The sequence below is a fragment of the Halyomorpha halys genome, unplaced genomic scaffold (assembly GCF_000696795.3).
Source record: "Halyomorpha halys isolate HHAL.00 unplaced genomic scaffold, Hhal_1.1 Scaffold1441.1, whole genome shotgun sequence".
Taxonomy (NCBI): Eukaryota; Metazoa; Arthropoda; class Insecta; order Hemiptera; family Pentatomidae; genus Halyomorpha; species Halyomorpha halys.
The window spans coordinates 248,468-261,935 of NW_027112132.1; the positions used below are offsets into that span (position 1 = coordinate 248,468).

At 30.0% G+C, this 13,468-nt stretch overlaps 1 protein-coding gene across 4 annotated transcripts in view; it reads right to left on the reverse strand.

The window, feature by feature from the left end:
• The window catches only part of Ctl2 (Choline transporter-like 2), an 81,730-nt gene that overhangs the window by 678 nt on the left and 67,584 nt on the right, over positions 1-13,468 (reverse strand). For 3 of the 4 annotated variants that reach the window (XM_067050166.1, XM_014434891.3, XM_014434889.3), the window contains 7 exons: positions 11,170-11,306; positions 6,425-6,590; positions 6,110-6,335; positions 5,843-6,017; positions 4,149-4,435; positions 3,707-4,001; positions 1,264-1,474 (listed from right to left, as the gene is read on the reverse strand). In XM_067050166.1, coding sequence (XP_066906267.1) covers positions 1,264-1,474; positions 3,707-4,001; positions 4,149-4,435; positions 5,843-6,017; positions 6,110-6,335; positions 6,425-6,590; positions 11,170-11,306 — 1,497 coding nt within the window. Of the gene's footprint in view, positions 1-1,263; positions 1,475-3,706; positions 4,002-4,148; positions 4,436-5,842; positions 6,018-6,109; positions 6,336-6,424; positions 6,591-9,011; positions 9,146-11,169; positions 11,307-13,468 lie in introns of all 4 variants that reach the window. The other variant, XM_014434890.3, reaches the window with a different exon arrangement.

Genomic DNA, 13,468 nt, shown 5'->3' on the forward strand with positions numbered 1-13,468 from the left:
TGTGAGAAAAAAATACCATTTTTTTTTTCATTATTAAAAAGGGTGTCCTGTAAGTCTTTAACAATATTTAAGGAGGTGAAAGTAGACCTGAAAAACAAAAACAAAAATTCCACATACATAGTAGTGTGATTCTCTACAAGAATGTATTTTGTTGGATAGGAAGCAATAACATAATAGATTTTTAATTCTATACTGCAGCATATTTAACTAAAAAAATTTTCATTAAAATAAATTAAGATTTGTCTTTGTTGAAACCATCTGAAGAGGACTTTCAAGCTGCTAAATCAGCCTTCTGTTCATCAATTGTCTTTTTGACATCATTTGCTATCCACATCAATTATTTTATTTTACTAACTTTTTATAAATAAGAAGGGTATTTTAGTAATTTTTGATTATTTTGACTAAAAACACAGATACTTTGAGGAGACAGAATTTCACAATATATCATTTGAAAACAAAACTGGAGGCATATCTCAGTTTATTCTATAACTATCCTTATCTTAATATGAACTTAAAACTTGTTAGACAAGATGGTTTTTCTAAAAAGCAGGAAATTTATAGTCCTGTAGGAGGCTAATAGGAAAAATTGATAATAATTTAAGATTTTACAAAAAACTTTGCATTATTTAGTTGTCTTTAATAAAGACAAATTTATGTGTTTTTAAAGAAAAATTGATCTATTTTACTATGTTGCAATTTAGATTTACCTAATGCAAATAATGTTTAAGTTATTGCTTCCTATTCAACAAAAACTGTAACTGGCCTTAATTAACACAAAAATTTTCTACTTTCGTATAGAGAGAGAATCAGACCATTGTCTATATTAACTTTTTTGTTGCTTGTGAGGCTTACTTTAACATTCTTGAATATCACTGAGAGGTTTTAGGGACACCCTGTTTAAATGGTTATTAAAGAAGGCACTTGCTAGAAGGACTTTAAATCTATTTTCATGGCAGTTATGTAAACAGTTGAATGGAATTCTTGAGGTACATATACTGAGATTAGGTGAGATGGCTATTTGTGACTCTAAGGGTATAAAGATTGGCTAGATAGGATGTTTGGAGTATGTTTGTTAGACAATTGCTCAAAACTAAAATAAACAACAGGTAGCTAAGAGACTTATATACAATTTGTGTCAAAAACATACGTTAATTAGAGCTAAATAATTTTGAAAGTAATAAGGAATAACATTTCAAAGTATTTCCATTATATAAATCTAATCAATTATTAAATTAGATAGTTTCTATAGTAAATAATACTTACAGAAACAAAGGAAGAGTGTGTCCACAGCCATTGAATAAACTCCAAAAAATATTGAAGCAATAATATAAGATCCTATGCCAATCACAGTAAGTGGCACAGCACCATTATAATGTAATGGTATCGTTTGGTTTCTAACAAACAAGTAATAGCTTCCAGCAACCATACATCCAGAAATTAATAACTTCCCGACGAAAAATAAGAAATCTGTTACCTGAAAAAACAAACAATTTTTTAATTATTTTTTGTTTATAATTTTCACCTTTTACATATTAAATATATAAAAAAAGTTAGAAATGAAATATATCAAATCAAATATTAAATTCTAAATCAAAGGAGTATATTTTTAACTATTTTCAGATTATTATTCTGCTTGGGTCCCCAATTTATCTTCTTGAAGGAATGAAATGAAAGTTAAATAAACTTCAAATATTAGATAAGATGAAAGCTGTTTCATATCCTTATGAAGATATTGAATAGTAAACTTTCAAATTCCACTAACGGAAAAATATAACAAAAACCTATCTATAAATAAACAGCTTTTTTTTTTCTAAATAGATTTAAAATGGCTGAACATAGTTAAACTCGCTCAATGCAAGAATACAAATTTGTTATGAAATCTTCATCACAAGTAATCAAATCGGTGCTTCAGAATTATTTCTCCAACAGATTTAGTTGTTCCCTCAACTGACACTATTATCTATCAGTTTCATAATTATTGCTAATTGGAACGAGTTTGTTTGAGTTGAGTATGAAAAAATGAGTTGACAACTTCTAAGGCTGAAGAATATATAGCAAACTCTAATATAAAATATTTAAACAGAAACTACTTTGAATTATTTTCTAGGCCTATTAAAAAACTGATTTTCATCATTTTGAATATATAATAACTTTCATTATACTTTTCTTCATATTCATTATATTTTTAATTCATAACTTTTGTTCAATAATCATTGGACATAGAGATAAACTATAAAGGTTATGTTGATTTGAGCCATGCCTCTATTAGTCTTGCTCTTCTTCTTCTCTGTCCTTCGGGGTTTTATTTAATAACTTCTTTTTTTATGGCACCCTCAAGTTTTTCTCAAAGTGTATCCTGTACACTTCCATTTCTTCTTCTATATTGTGATTACTTGATATATTGATATTTTTAATTTTCTAGGATGCTATCTAACAATTTTATGAATAATAAGGGCAGATTTAGATATAGTACATTAATTAAAATCAGTAGCCAGTAATTGCTCCTTCTTAATAATTTTTAGTTCATTTGTGCTTGATACATTTTCATTTTATTTTATTATAAGTTAGTCACCTTATGATTTATGATATAATAAATGGTTTTATTTTATCTAATTTATTTTTATTTTATTTTTGTTTCCTTTTACATTTGTGTTAATTACAATTGTTTAAGTTTTTTTTTCCAATTTATGACTTTAATGATATTTTATAATTTCATTTTTATTTTTAAAATTTTCTATTTTATTCTGAGGCACTAAAGCCTAATTTCAATGTCTCTTACATTATTTTAAAGGGACTAGCAGAAAAGTGGTAAGGAAAGTCGCAAAAATGGGCACACCAGACACAAATAAATGAAATATAAGAGTAGATAGTTGGAGGATTTATTTGTGCCGACGTTTCGACCTAATTTTAAGGTCTTCATCAGGGAGTTGTAGGCAGAGATTCCTGCTAAACTCTATGAAATATATTTTTTGTTTTAATAGAAAAGAAGGTAGAGAATAGAATTATATAGATAAAAATATATAATTAATAAAGTAATTGAAAATTTAATTTAATTCATGGTCAGAATGAAAAATGAGAGACTAAACAAGAAAATTTTCAACAAATTCTGAAGCTATAAAAGTATAGTAAGATATGTAAAAGAAGTGAAAGAGGAATTTGGTAGACTAAAATTAACGGATGAAGACTGCTTGGATAGAGAGCATTTTAGGAATGAACTAAATGAGGTTGGGGTTCTTGTGAGAAAGAAGAAGAGATGAGAGAGAAAATGGATTGAGGAAGAGCGGAAGGAACAGTCCAGGAGGATGAAAGGGTACTGGAGTAGAAGGAAGGCGAAAGGTGTGAGAATGAATTGAAAATGATATTCGCATGGTCCTTACTAGCCGGTGAGCTGTGAAGGAAAAAAAAAGTAATTGAAAGGAACTAAAAAAAAAATTTGGTGTGGTGTGTGAATCAGACAACTTTTACTTAGCACCTTACGTATATCCCCAACTTTTGTATAGAGTAATGAGCTCGTATTGAAATTATATTATTTTTGTGATTTTCGATAAAAAAAATCTAAAAACAAAAATTATTTAATTTAAAATTTTGTATGATCACCTCTTAATATATATCCCATATACAGATAAGCGAAAGTAAAAACTGTCTTTTTCCCAATAATGCCATGACACCCTGAGTAAGAAAGTGATAGAAGTTTATTCACACATACCTTATCCAGTACCACAACACGTACAGCATTCCTCATTAGTAGACTGAAGGCACTTCTAGCTGATGAACAAAAGTTTTTTCCATGAATTGCACAAAGGATGTATGCATTTCTGTTTATTACACGTAGGAATCTTTCCAGACACCAGAAAAAACATTTGAGGCAACAGAATAAACATTTCACCAAAGCGTTGTCACTATACCTTTTCAATTTCTTTTCAATGTATTCAATTATTGCTCTTATGAAGGAACATATTGCAAGTATTAATGAACCAAATGCAATAGTTCCAAGGTGATACCTAAAACCGTTAAGAGCCATGAAAATTTACACAATAGAGTAGGTTATTTTTTTATTGTTGCTAAATGAACATTAAGAGTTTGTTCTTTTGATAATAATATATATGAACATGCATTGAAAGCATAAAAGTATTGATAATAGAATTTACCTTAAAGTTCGGAACATTGATCGTGTGACTACAAAGAAAGGAACATTATTCTTATCATATGTCCAGTACCAAGTAGCAAAAGCTCCTGCAAGCACCATCTGTGAAAACCCTGATGCAAACCATATTCCCCAAAATAATCCAAAAACATTGAACCATTCAAGATATGCTATAACACTAGGTTGGTCTTGTTTGAGAAATCGGCATCCAGCATCAGTACATGGCCCTGAATTACTTGTACATAACATTTGGAATTTTTGGGGTTCACAGAGGTCACCAGTCTTTATGTTCTGAAAAATGCATTTTTATTTTAGATGATATACACTAAGGAGAATGTACCAACGTTTATTTACGTTAAAAAAGAATATTTTTCATAACACTTCAGCAACAGTTAATATTTTTTTTTAGTCATGAATTTATGGCTGGTATCTTCGATTTGGAAAAAAAGGGACAAAAATAATTCTATTTTTGGACAAAACAATACTTTGCACTAGGAAAAAAGAATAAAATAATTTTTATTGGTTAGGATTTAATTGACTATAGATCAAATATGAGGAGAAGATGGTCGGATATGGGGTCAGAGGAGAGAACAATAATTAGTGAGACTTGATAAAATAATTGTTTCCAAAATTAGAATGAATAATGATTTATTAAAGTGAGGAATAAAAAACACAAAATCTAATTTTTGACATATATTTAAAAGTATAAATATTAATTCTTAACTGAATTAAAAAAAAATTAAAAATATTGTTTAAAAAAATCAGAGTGTATTCTAGAATAGAAATAAAATAAATATTAATATAATTAAAAATTATAGGATCAGAAAAAAAATTAATAAAAATAAAAACTTTTTTAAATTAATGAAAATTTAAGGGAACTAAAATAGATAGAGATCCATAAAAACAAATTTTTAATGCAACCATGATGAAATTGCTGAGTGCACTATGACTGGCAAAAGGGCCTTCTATGCAAATATTCGTCTTTTTGTTTCACGACTGTTTACAAGAGACACCAGTATGAAGATGATATCATCAGTGTGCTACAGTTCCACAATGTTGTACATGACAGCAACAGAAGCAAATCATTACAGTCTTTTTGTTATGAAAAGTTGTAGGGTGAATCTATGATGATAGCATATACGAAACAAGAGAAAGTGAATATGTAGCAATACAGAAGTTGACAATATTCTTAGTAATCAGAATATTATCAAATATATCAAAGCTAAAAGACTGTGAAATGTGGGGTATGTCCAGAAGATGTCTGTAGAGAAAGTTCTGATGCAAGAATGGAAGGAGATGGTCAAGAAGAAGTAGACCAAGGAGCAGATAGAACGGTGAGGTGGACAAAGACACTCCATCAACTGACAGAGATTTTATTAAAAAATATTTTTAAATTGCCTACTGCTAAATTGAGTGAAGCATAACCTATTTTTGTATGCTTATTCAAACTAAATTGAAGCAGAATGTTCATAAATATTTTTTTTGCACTGTTATTTAGTGCTGATTTTAAGAAATCGGAAAGCAGTAATAGTAAAAAAAAAATTATTATGAAAGAGAAATTACTTCTTTTTCAGATCTTGGTAAGGAATTTGTAGTGGAATAACTGATATCAAAAGAAACATTTTTGCTAGGTACCTTTACTTCTCTACCTTTAATTATTCATGAAATAAAACATAAAGTTTCAAAATATTTACTTACCAAATATTCGCCAGTACATGTACATGAGGATGTAGCTAATCCTCTGACCATAAAAACATCTGTTCCTATGCTCATCAAGTAGCATATGGATATCAAAAACCAAAGTGCTACAGCACACTGAAGAATCCAAGGGAAAAGTGGGAAGAACAAAGATGATATTGTGCTACTGACGGCTCTGTTCCAAAAATACATACAAAACAAAAAATGAAGAATAAGAAGAAGTTTTCTAAGTTAAACAATAATTATAAATTAAAATAAAATACTCACCTGCTTCCTTCTTTTATTAGAGTTACAGCAACAGCTATCCGTTTCCGCAGAAAAACAGTAAGTAGGAAAATAATTAAAGCAAAAATTCCTAAGATTACGGTGAGTGTAATCCAAAATCCAGGTTTATATAAAAGCTCTTCTAGTTTCCCCATTATCATTCTATTCTTAACCTCTGGAGGTTCAGTGTTTCTCAAATAGTCGAATCTCTTATAGCTAAAAATTGATGCTGTAAAATAATAAAATTATTTTAATAATTTATTTAAAACATTAAAAAGTAATCCTTATTTTTTATCACAACCCAAGATTAGAAAATACCTGTTATTGTCAATGCTAACAGTGCTATTATTGAGAGCCATGTCATTATTCCTGCAATCCATCTTAAAAGTGTTATGTACAAGAGGCTGACAACTATAGCTACAGAAAACGATGCAAGTATTATTTTCCATGCAGTCTTCAGATCTTCAAATATATCCAAACCAACCTAAAATAAATATTGTTATATATTAGAGCTGAAGCTGTTTAAAAACAAAAATTGAAATAATACACAAAATATTTTTTTTTTAGTTTCTCAGAGAGTGGATTGGAAAATACAATGTTCAAATGCAAATATATTTGGTTAAAGTAAACAATAGTAGTAACTATAGTTTGAAAAAAGTTTAAGTTGAATTTATTCTAAAATGTCCAATAATATTGCTTGTTTAATAAACATATAATTACAGATTAAAAGTATATAATATAACTATTTTTTTATTGCAAATAGATCAATAAAAAATCCAATTAGACCAACATAATTACAAATAAACCTATGGTAGACTTGAAGTACTAAAATTTCCTGTAATGCCTAGGGTTCTCACACCAATCCCATCGGCCTCTCCAGTCATGATTAATCCCTCATGCTTACACAAAAATTCAGAAAACTAGGAGGATTAAACGTGACTGGACAGACTGGGTCTGATAGATCCCTTAGCAGAGCTTATATTGTTATAACCTGGACCAGAGAGGTTGAAATTTATTATTTTTCTAAATAAATACCACTCTTTAAATGCAGTTTTAACCAATATAATGGCACATTTGATGGCTCATACTTAAGATATCCTCCATATAGAGAAGGAAATCCTAAGCATTTATGAGTCCCTCAACAAGGAGCAGTTTCACAGTTCAGAGGAAGATCACTGATCTTCAACTATTGTACGAAGGGAGAGGCAAGGAACAAGGAACAGCTTTAGGTGTAACAACCCCTATGCCTCATTTCCATCACTAAAGTTCTGACACACCTCATTGTCAAGATCCTGTCACTGGTCCTCTAAGTGGCAAGCAACAGTTTTGGTCGACCAGAGGGAAAGGCACAGCAGACACAATGATGCAGGGATGTCAAAGATAAGGTGGAGAACTAATTGTTGATGATATTATTTGACATATCCTTCACCCTTAACAGCTGGTAGTTTTGTGTACTCTAGATACCACAAGAGTTTGAAGCTCCTAGCAATCTATACTCCCTAATAAGGGGTTAAGAAATGAGGTAATTACAAAAAATTCGAAAAAAGGCATCATTTCACCAAATGGCAGGACCAAACTGATGGTAGGTACTGAGAGGTACACCAGGAAGATAAAGGAATGGTGCACAAGAAGGAAGCTGAGCATGGGGGCATTAAAGATGCAAACTCAACAGATAAGGCTCTGAAACCTCCAAGATAGGGTGACAAGGACATTGAATGGATTGTCGTAAATAGAGAGTGCATTGTGGGGCTTTAGATACCTGGTAACTAGAAACATCTCTAAGGGAGTTATGCTGGGCATAAGGTATACATCCTTTGCATTGAGCCGTTGACTTACATTGGAGCAAAGAAGCTGATGCCACCAATTAAGGACTGGTGCTGCTGAGGATCACTGATAAGACATACAGAAAAGCATGAGAAGGTTTAGGTGCTGGCCGGAGATATTCCTGTTGACCATATTCTAAGGGATGAATGCCATAAATTTTGTTGTCAAGAGGGAGGGGGGCTAGAGACACTACTTGAGGAATTGCGGCAAAGGGTAGATGAGCAACCAAGAAGATGTATGAAAGTATTGAGGGAAGACACTTTAGAAATGGAATAGAGGGTGGGTGGCCAGTGATAAGGCAATGTTGAGGAAGTATTTTTTGACACTCTATTCCATACCAATGGCAAGTTGGATCCAATCAGATAACTGGTCTTCAAAGATCCTGACAGGAGAGGGTTCTGGGAGAAACTGAAAAATAACAGGAAGAACATTAATCTACAGACAGAAAAGGTGAACAACACCTAACTGAATTATGCAAGGTGTTGGTCCTTATGCATTTTACTCTTGGTAGGGACCTAGAGGCCGCCTATGAAGGATTGTATGCATCAGGAGGTGTAGCTGTAGGGTGAAGTGAAGAAAGAAAATAATGTTAAAGTGTGGCCTCCAGCTTTAAGGTGCATTCAAGCACTGGGCAGCATTACAGTAGTACCTCATTTATTTAATCCCTCTTGTTCCCCTCTTTTTCTAGCTCTTTCAACACATCCTCAGGCTACAAGTATAACAACTGACTCACTCACAACAAGTGATGTTTTAGACTTTAAAACTTTCACAGCCAAGCATTCACAACTCTCACAGCCAAGCTTTCACAACTCATATTCACTTATATCAGTTACTGATGAAAAACTATAATAACAGAAAATACATACTATTATTGTAATAATAATACATAATATTTACTTCTAAAGAAATAAAAGGTTTTGAATACTTAAAATGAAATTATATACACTTAAGAGATCTCATGCAATTAGAAATTTCATACATGTGTTAAATTATATACACTGTATAGCAATTGGGGGATTATTTCCTCAGAATATAGAAATAAATAAATAAATTTAAGATTAAGATTAGGAGAGGTATATACCTGCTGTGAATAAGCAAGATATTTTAAATGTTGTGTAGCATTCATAATTAGTGGCAAGGAATCAGCAACAGGTATACTCCGCAGCCAAGTATAGTCTTGCAGTGATTCGTGCAGAGGCAAGCAACGGTCCAGGACTGTAACAGATAGGATCCCCTCAACCATGTGTCTCTCATGCAGAACTACTGGGTTCCATGCTGTGTTATATTTATATAACTGCCCAAGAATCAAAGATTTACTTTAAAAATCTTGATATGACTAAATATCAACTAAGATCCCGGACGAAGTATTTTCATACTTTCATTTTCATGTGCGCATTTGGTACAAAAACAAAAACTGATTACATTAGAAAAATAATGTCACAAACTAATGGAAAGCATTTTATTTGGCAAAAGCAAAAGTGTGTAAGCAAATATTGCTGCTATCAGTCTTAAACCTCAGAGTATATTTTTTTCATTATTACATTCTATAATTGAATCTTTATAATTTCGTGAGTGGGAAATCAAAAACAAAAATTATTAACAATGCTTCATTATGTCGAAATTTGAAATATAAAAACTTCTTTTGAGATAAAACATTGATAAAAAAATTTTATTTTAGCCATGTGAACTAATGAAATCAGTGCTTGTGCTAAGTGAGTACATCACAACTGGCATGCAGAACATTATATAATATTTGTTTATTTGGTTGTAAAAGTTTATGAAAGGACTATAGCTTTATGTTAAGCATAATAGATAATTATTTGCAATATATGTGTCGATATTTATGGCACAGCTAAAGTGCTTCAACATTCAAGAATATTAAATTTCTAATGCCAGTTATGATAAAACTATAGATTAAAAAAAAAAATGCAAACATCTTTATCTTTGCTGTTTACTTATAATACTTTGAGATGGTAATGTATTCCCATGTCTTTACACTGTATAGAAAATATTAACACTAGAATCTGAGAAAAAAAAATCAATCATGAAATTCTTGGGCATGTTATAATTATAGAAAAGTGTCATTTAAATAAATTTAAAATTTGATCTTTTTTTTTTTTACATTCAACATGTAGGAATCCGCAATTTAAAAAAACAATAATTTTTGTAAATCATGGATAATTAACAGTACAATTCTGTTTTTTAAAATCTAAGGGCAACTGTAAAGAATGTAAAAACATCAAGTTTTGTTGAGTTCTGTATCAAGTCATATTCATGAAAATTATTGATATTACATAAATTAACAAAGTATATTTGCAGTAAAACTTCCCTCACAGAACATGAACAATGATTTTACCCTTCAAGGAAACAAATAAAACATATCTATACAACAAGACGAAAAAATCACCAACCTTAATTTCATAAATGACAAGTGATCAATTAATCTATTTTTTGTCTACAAATATTAATAGCTAGTCTATACATCAAACCTTTACACCTCTTGACCCTATACATATATACAGACTAGTCCTGTCAAACCTTATACCACATACTGTTTTATTTTTTAATTAATTTATATTTTTAAGGGAAACACTACTAAGACCTTTTCCTTATAATATGATAATTTTAAGAACACATTTTATGTATAAATATGGATGGAATGATATTTTGAATCCGATGAACCCGCTGGTAATGGGACGTCTATAGCCGAGGGAGTTGGGGCATTGTCTATGTCTTGTCTTGTTCAGATCATCATCTTTAGAGATTTTCTGTTTTTTCAGCCCCTTCTTTCCTCTGGTATCAGCCTAAGGCGCGGTGTCCTGAAGGGTTTCACTCCATAGAATAATTAAATAAATAACTTGTAGATAATTTTAGGGGTCCCGAACTCTCCTGTCTACTTGGAGGTTATTCTGTAACTCTTTCTCCCCTTGAAAGTCCCCACCATAACCCAAAGGGCCCAACAATAAAATATTACTTAGGTCCCCACAATGTCTAGATCCACTACAAGGTGTCTGTATTTGAGAAATTTCAAAACTTTTTTTATCTTTGCAATAAAATTTCTAAAAACCAAAAGAAAGTTTAAGAGATAAAAAATTAGTTACTTAATATCCAATCAAATAGATAGAAGCATTGTGTTTTGTGAAATAGAGGAGAGACTATTGTCAAGAAATTAGTTGGAAACTATCTTAACCTCCTGCACCACTACTGAAGCTCAGTGAAATGATGCATGCATTTAATACCTCACTAATTTTTCCAGCTGCAGAATAGGAACTTAATGTTTCATGAAGCGTAATTATTGCCTGAGATATCTCCTTGTTAAATGTTTTCCAACTAATCTCAGTATTATTGATAAATGATGGTATACAGCGCCTATGCACTATCAACAGACTGTAAATTAATACAACATAATAACTACTTTACATACAAAATTGAAATTGGATTGTAGTGAGGAATGATGGTATAAATAAATATATGAATCTATCTGTAAATCTAGAGGGTCGAGTTATCAATTTTCCAGATTTAAAAACAAAATCTAATAAGGAATACCCTTTTAAATAACTATTTAAAAATAACAATTAAAAATATGAAATTGGGTTAGTTTAAAAAAATGTGATGAATATTAATATAATAAGTAAAAGAACAAAATCAAACAAATTACACATTTGGTGTTCGATAAATTTGTGATCTTTATTTATTTTTATGTTACTAAAATTGGTTGGGTTTGAGATATAGAAGATAATAATCTGTGCTAACTTGATCAATAGATATTTTTAATTTATTAAAATAAAATAAAAACAGACTTTTTTTTATATATAATCTTAGTTATCAAGAACTCTCCACAATTGATTTGCATATTGAAAGTATGTTCATGCACATACCTATATACACAAGTCTACTTAAAGAAGATGCATTTTCCATTTCTTTTATTTTTTTTTAATTATCAATAACAGTTTTCCCTCATTTTTTTTTAAATCTTTATTTTAAACAACGTGTGCACAAAATAATGTTCAAAGTTAATCAGGACTAATATACAGACATTCCAATTCGAGTTTATAATTATATAAAAATGCAGAAAATGGGTGAGAAATTATACAGATTAATATTTTCTTAAAATTTCCCTCCAAAAATTTAATGTTAAAGGTACACAAGTTTAATAGGAATATGTCCAAGTTTCAGAGGTTTAAAATTCAAAATAAATAATAATAAAAAAAAAATGTAACTTTTCAAATGAAAATTTATATAAGATAGCAAAAATGAAATGTGATGAATGAGAAAGTTAAAAAAAAAAAATCTTGTATGTCCTAAACGCTTCATGAAAGTAGATTAATATTTTTTGAGATTGATAAGTACTCAAACAAGGTAACCGCATTTCCCAACACAAAACTTCTATCAACTCCTGTAATCCACTTGCCTCTAAATTATCAGAACATGCCTTAAACCTGAATCATACTTTTGATTTCGACAATCCTTCAATTCTGGCCACTGTCCCCAACCATAAAAAACGTCTTATCTCGGAGTCCATTAACATAAATTTAACGGAGAATTCCGTCAATTATAAAGTTAATAAAGACTGCATTTCCATTACATACCGACATATTTTGAACATAATAAAACCCTCATAATACTTCTTTTCTCTTTGTTCTGCATTTTTTTCTAAATTCTCATCCCATATTTAATTATTTTTATATTTACTATCCTTCCTTTTTCATTTATATTCATGCATCTTATTTTTTTAAATTTATATTCATGTGTTACCTACTGAAGTGTACTTAACTTAATTTACTTTATTATTAATTTTCTATTATATAATTTACATATCTCTGTATCTCCACTCATTTGGTATATTGTCTTTCTTAATCACTTACAATTGTATCCCATTATTTAAAATTTATTTTTTCTTTGTTTTTCTGTTCATGGGAAATTTTTTTTTATTTTATAATTTTGTAAATATTTCTTCCCCCCCTCTATTATGTATATTATCATTTATTGTTTATCTAATTTTAATATTTTTTACATTGTTTACTTTAAAATTATTTTCGTTATTATGTGACATAATTAACTGCCATCCCCACTCCTCCCAATACAAATGGTTTACTCTGACTTAGACTTCCATCAAAACAGGTATGAATTCTGTCCCATTAATTTTCATTTGATTTTATTCTTTTCCCTTTTCATCTCTTAATTTGTACTTCCTTTAATATTTCTTCTCTTATTTTATATCTTATCTATCTGTTACTATTACCGTTTTCATTTATTGTTTATAACCTTTAATTTTTCTTATTAAATTTTACATTTCATTGTATACCCCTGTTATTTTCTACTGTTTTTTTTTTTTGTAACTATGTCAAGTGTGTGTATCTTTCTTAGCCCTGACGAAGCCCTGCAACATGGGGCAAAATGTGGGCTCAGATAAAAACAGTACACCCATTTACTATTTGAGTTTTATTTGACTGCACCCGGACCATATTCCATTCAAAGGTAAATTATTAAATGAACTAAACATTTTGAATAAACAAATACAATTAAATTGAGCATTAT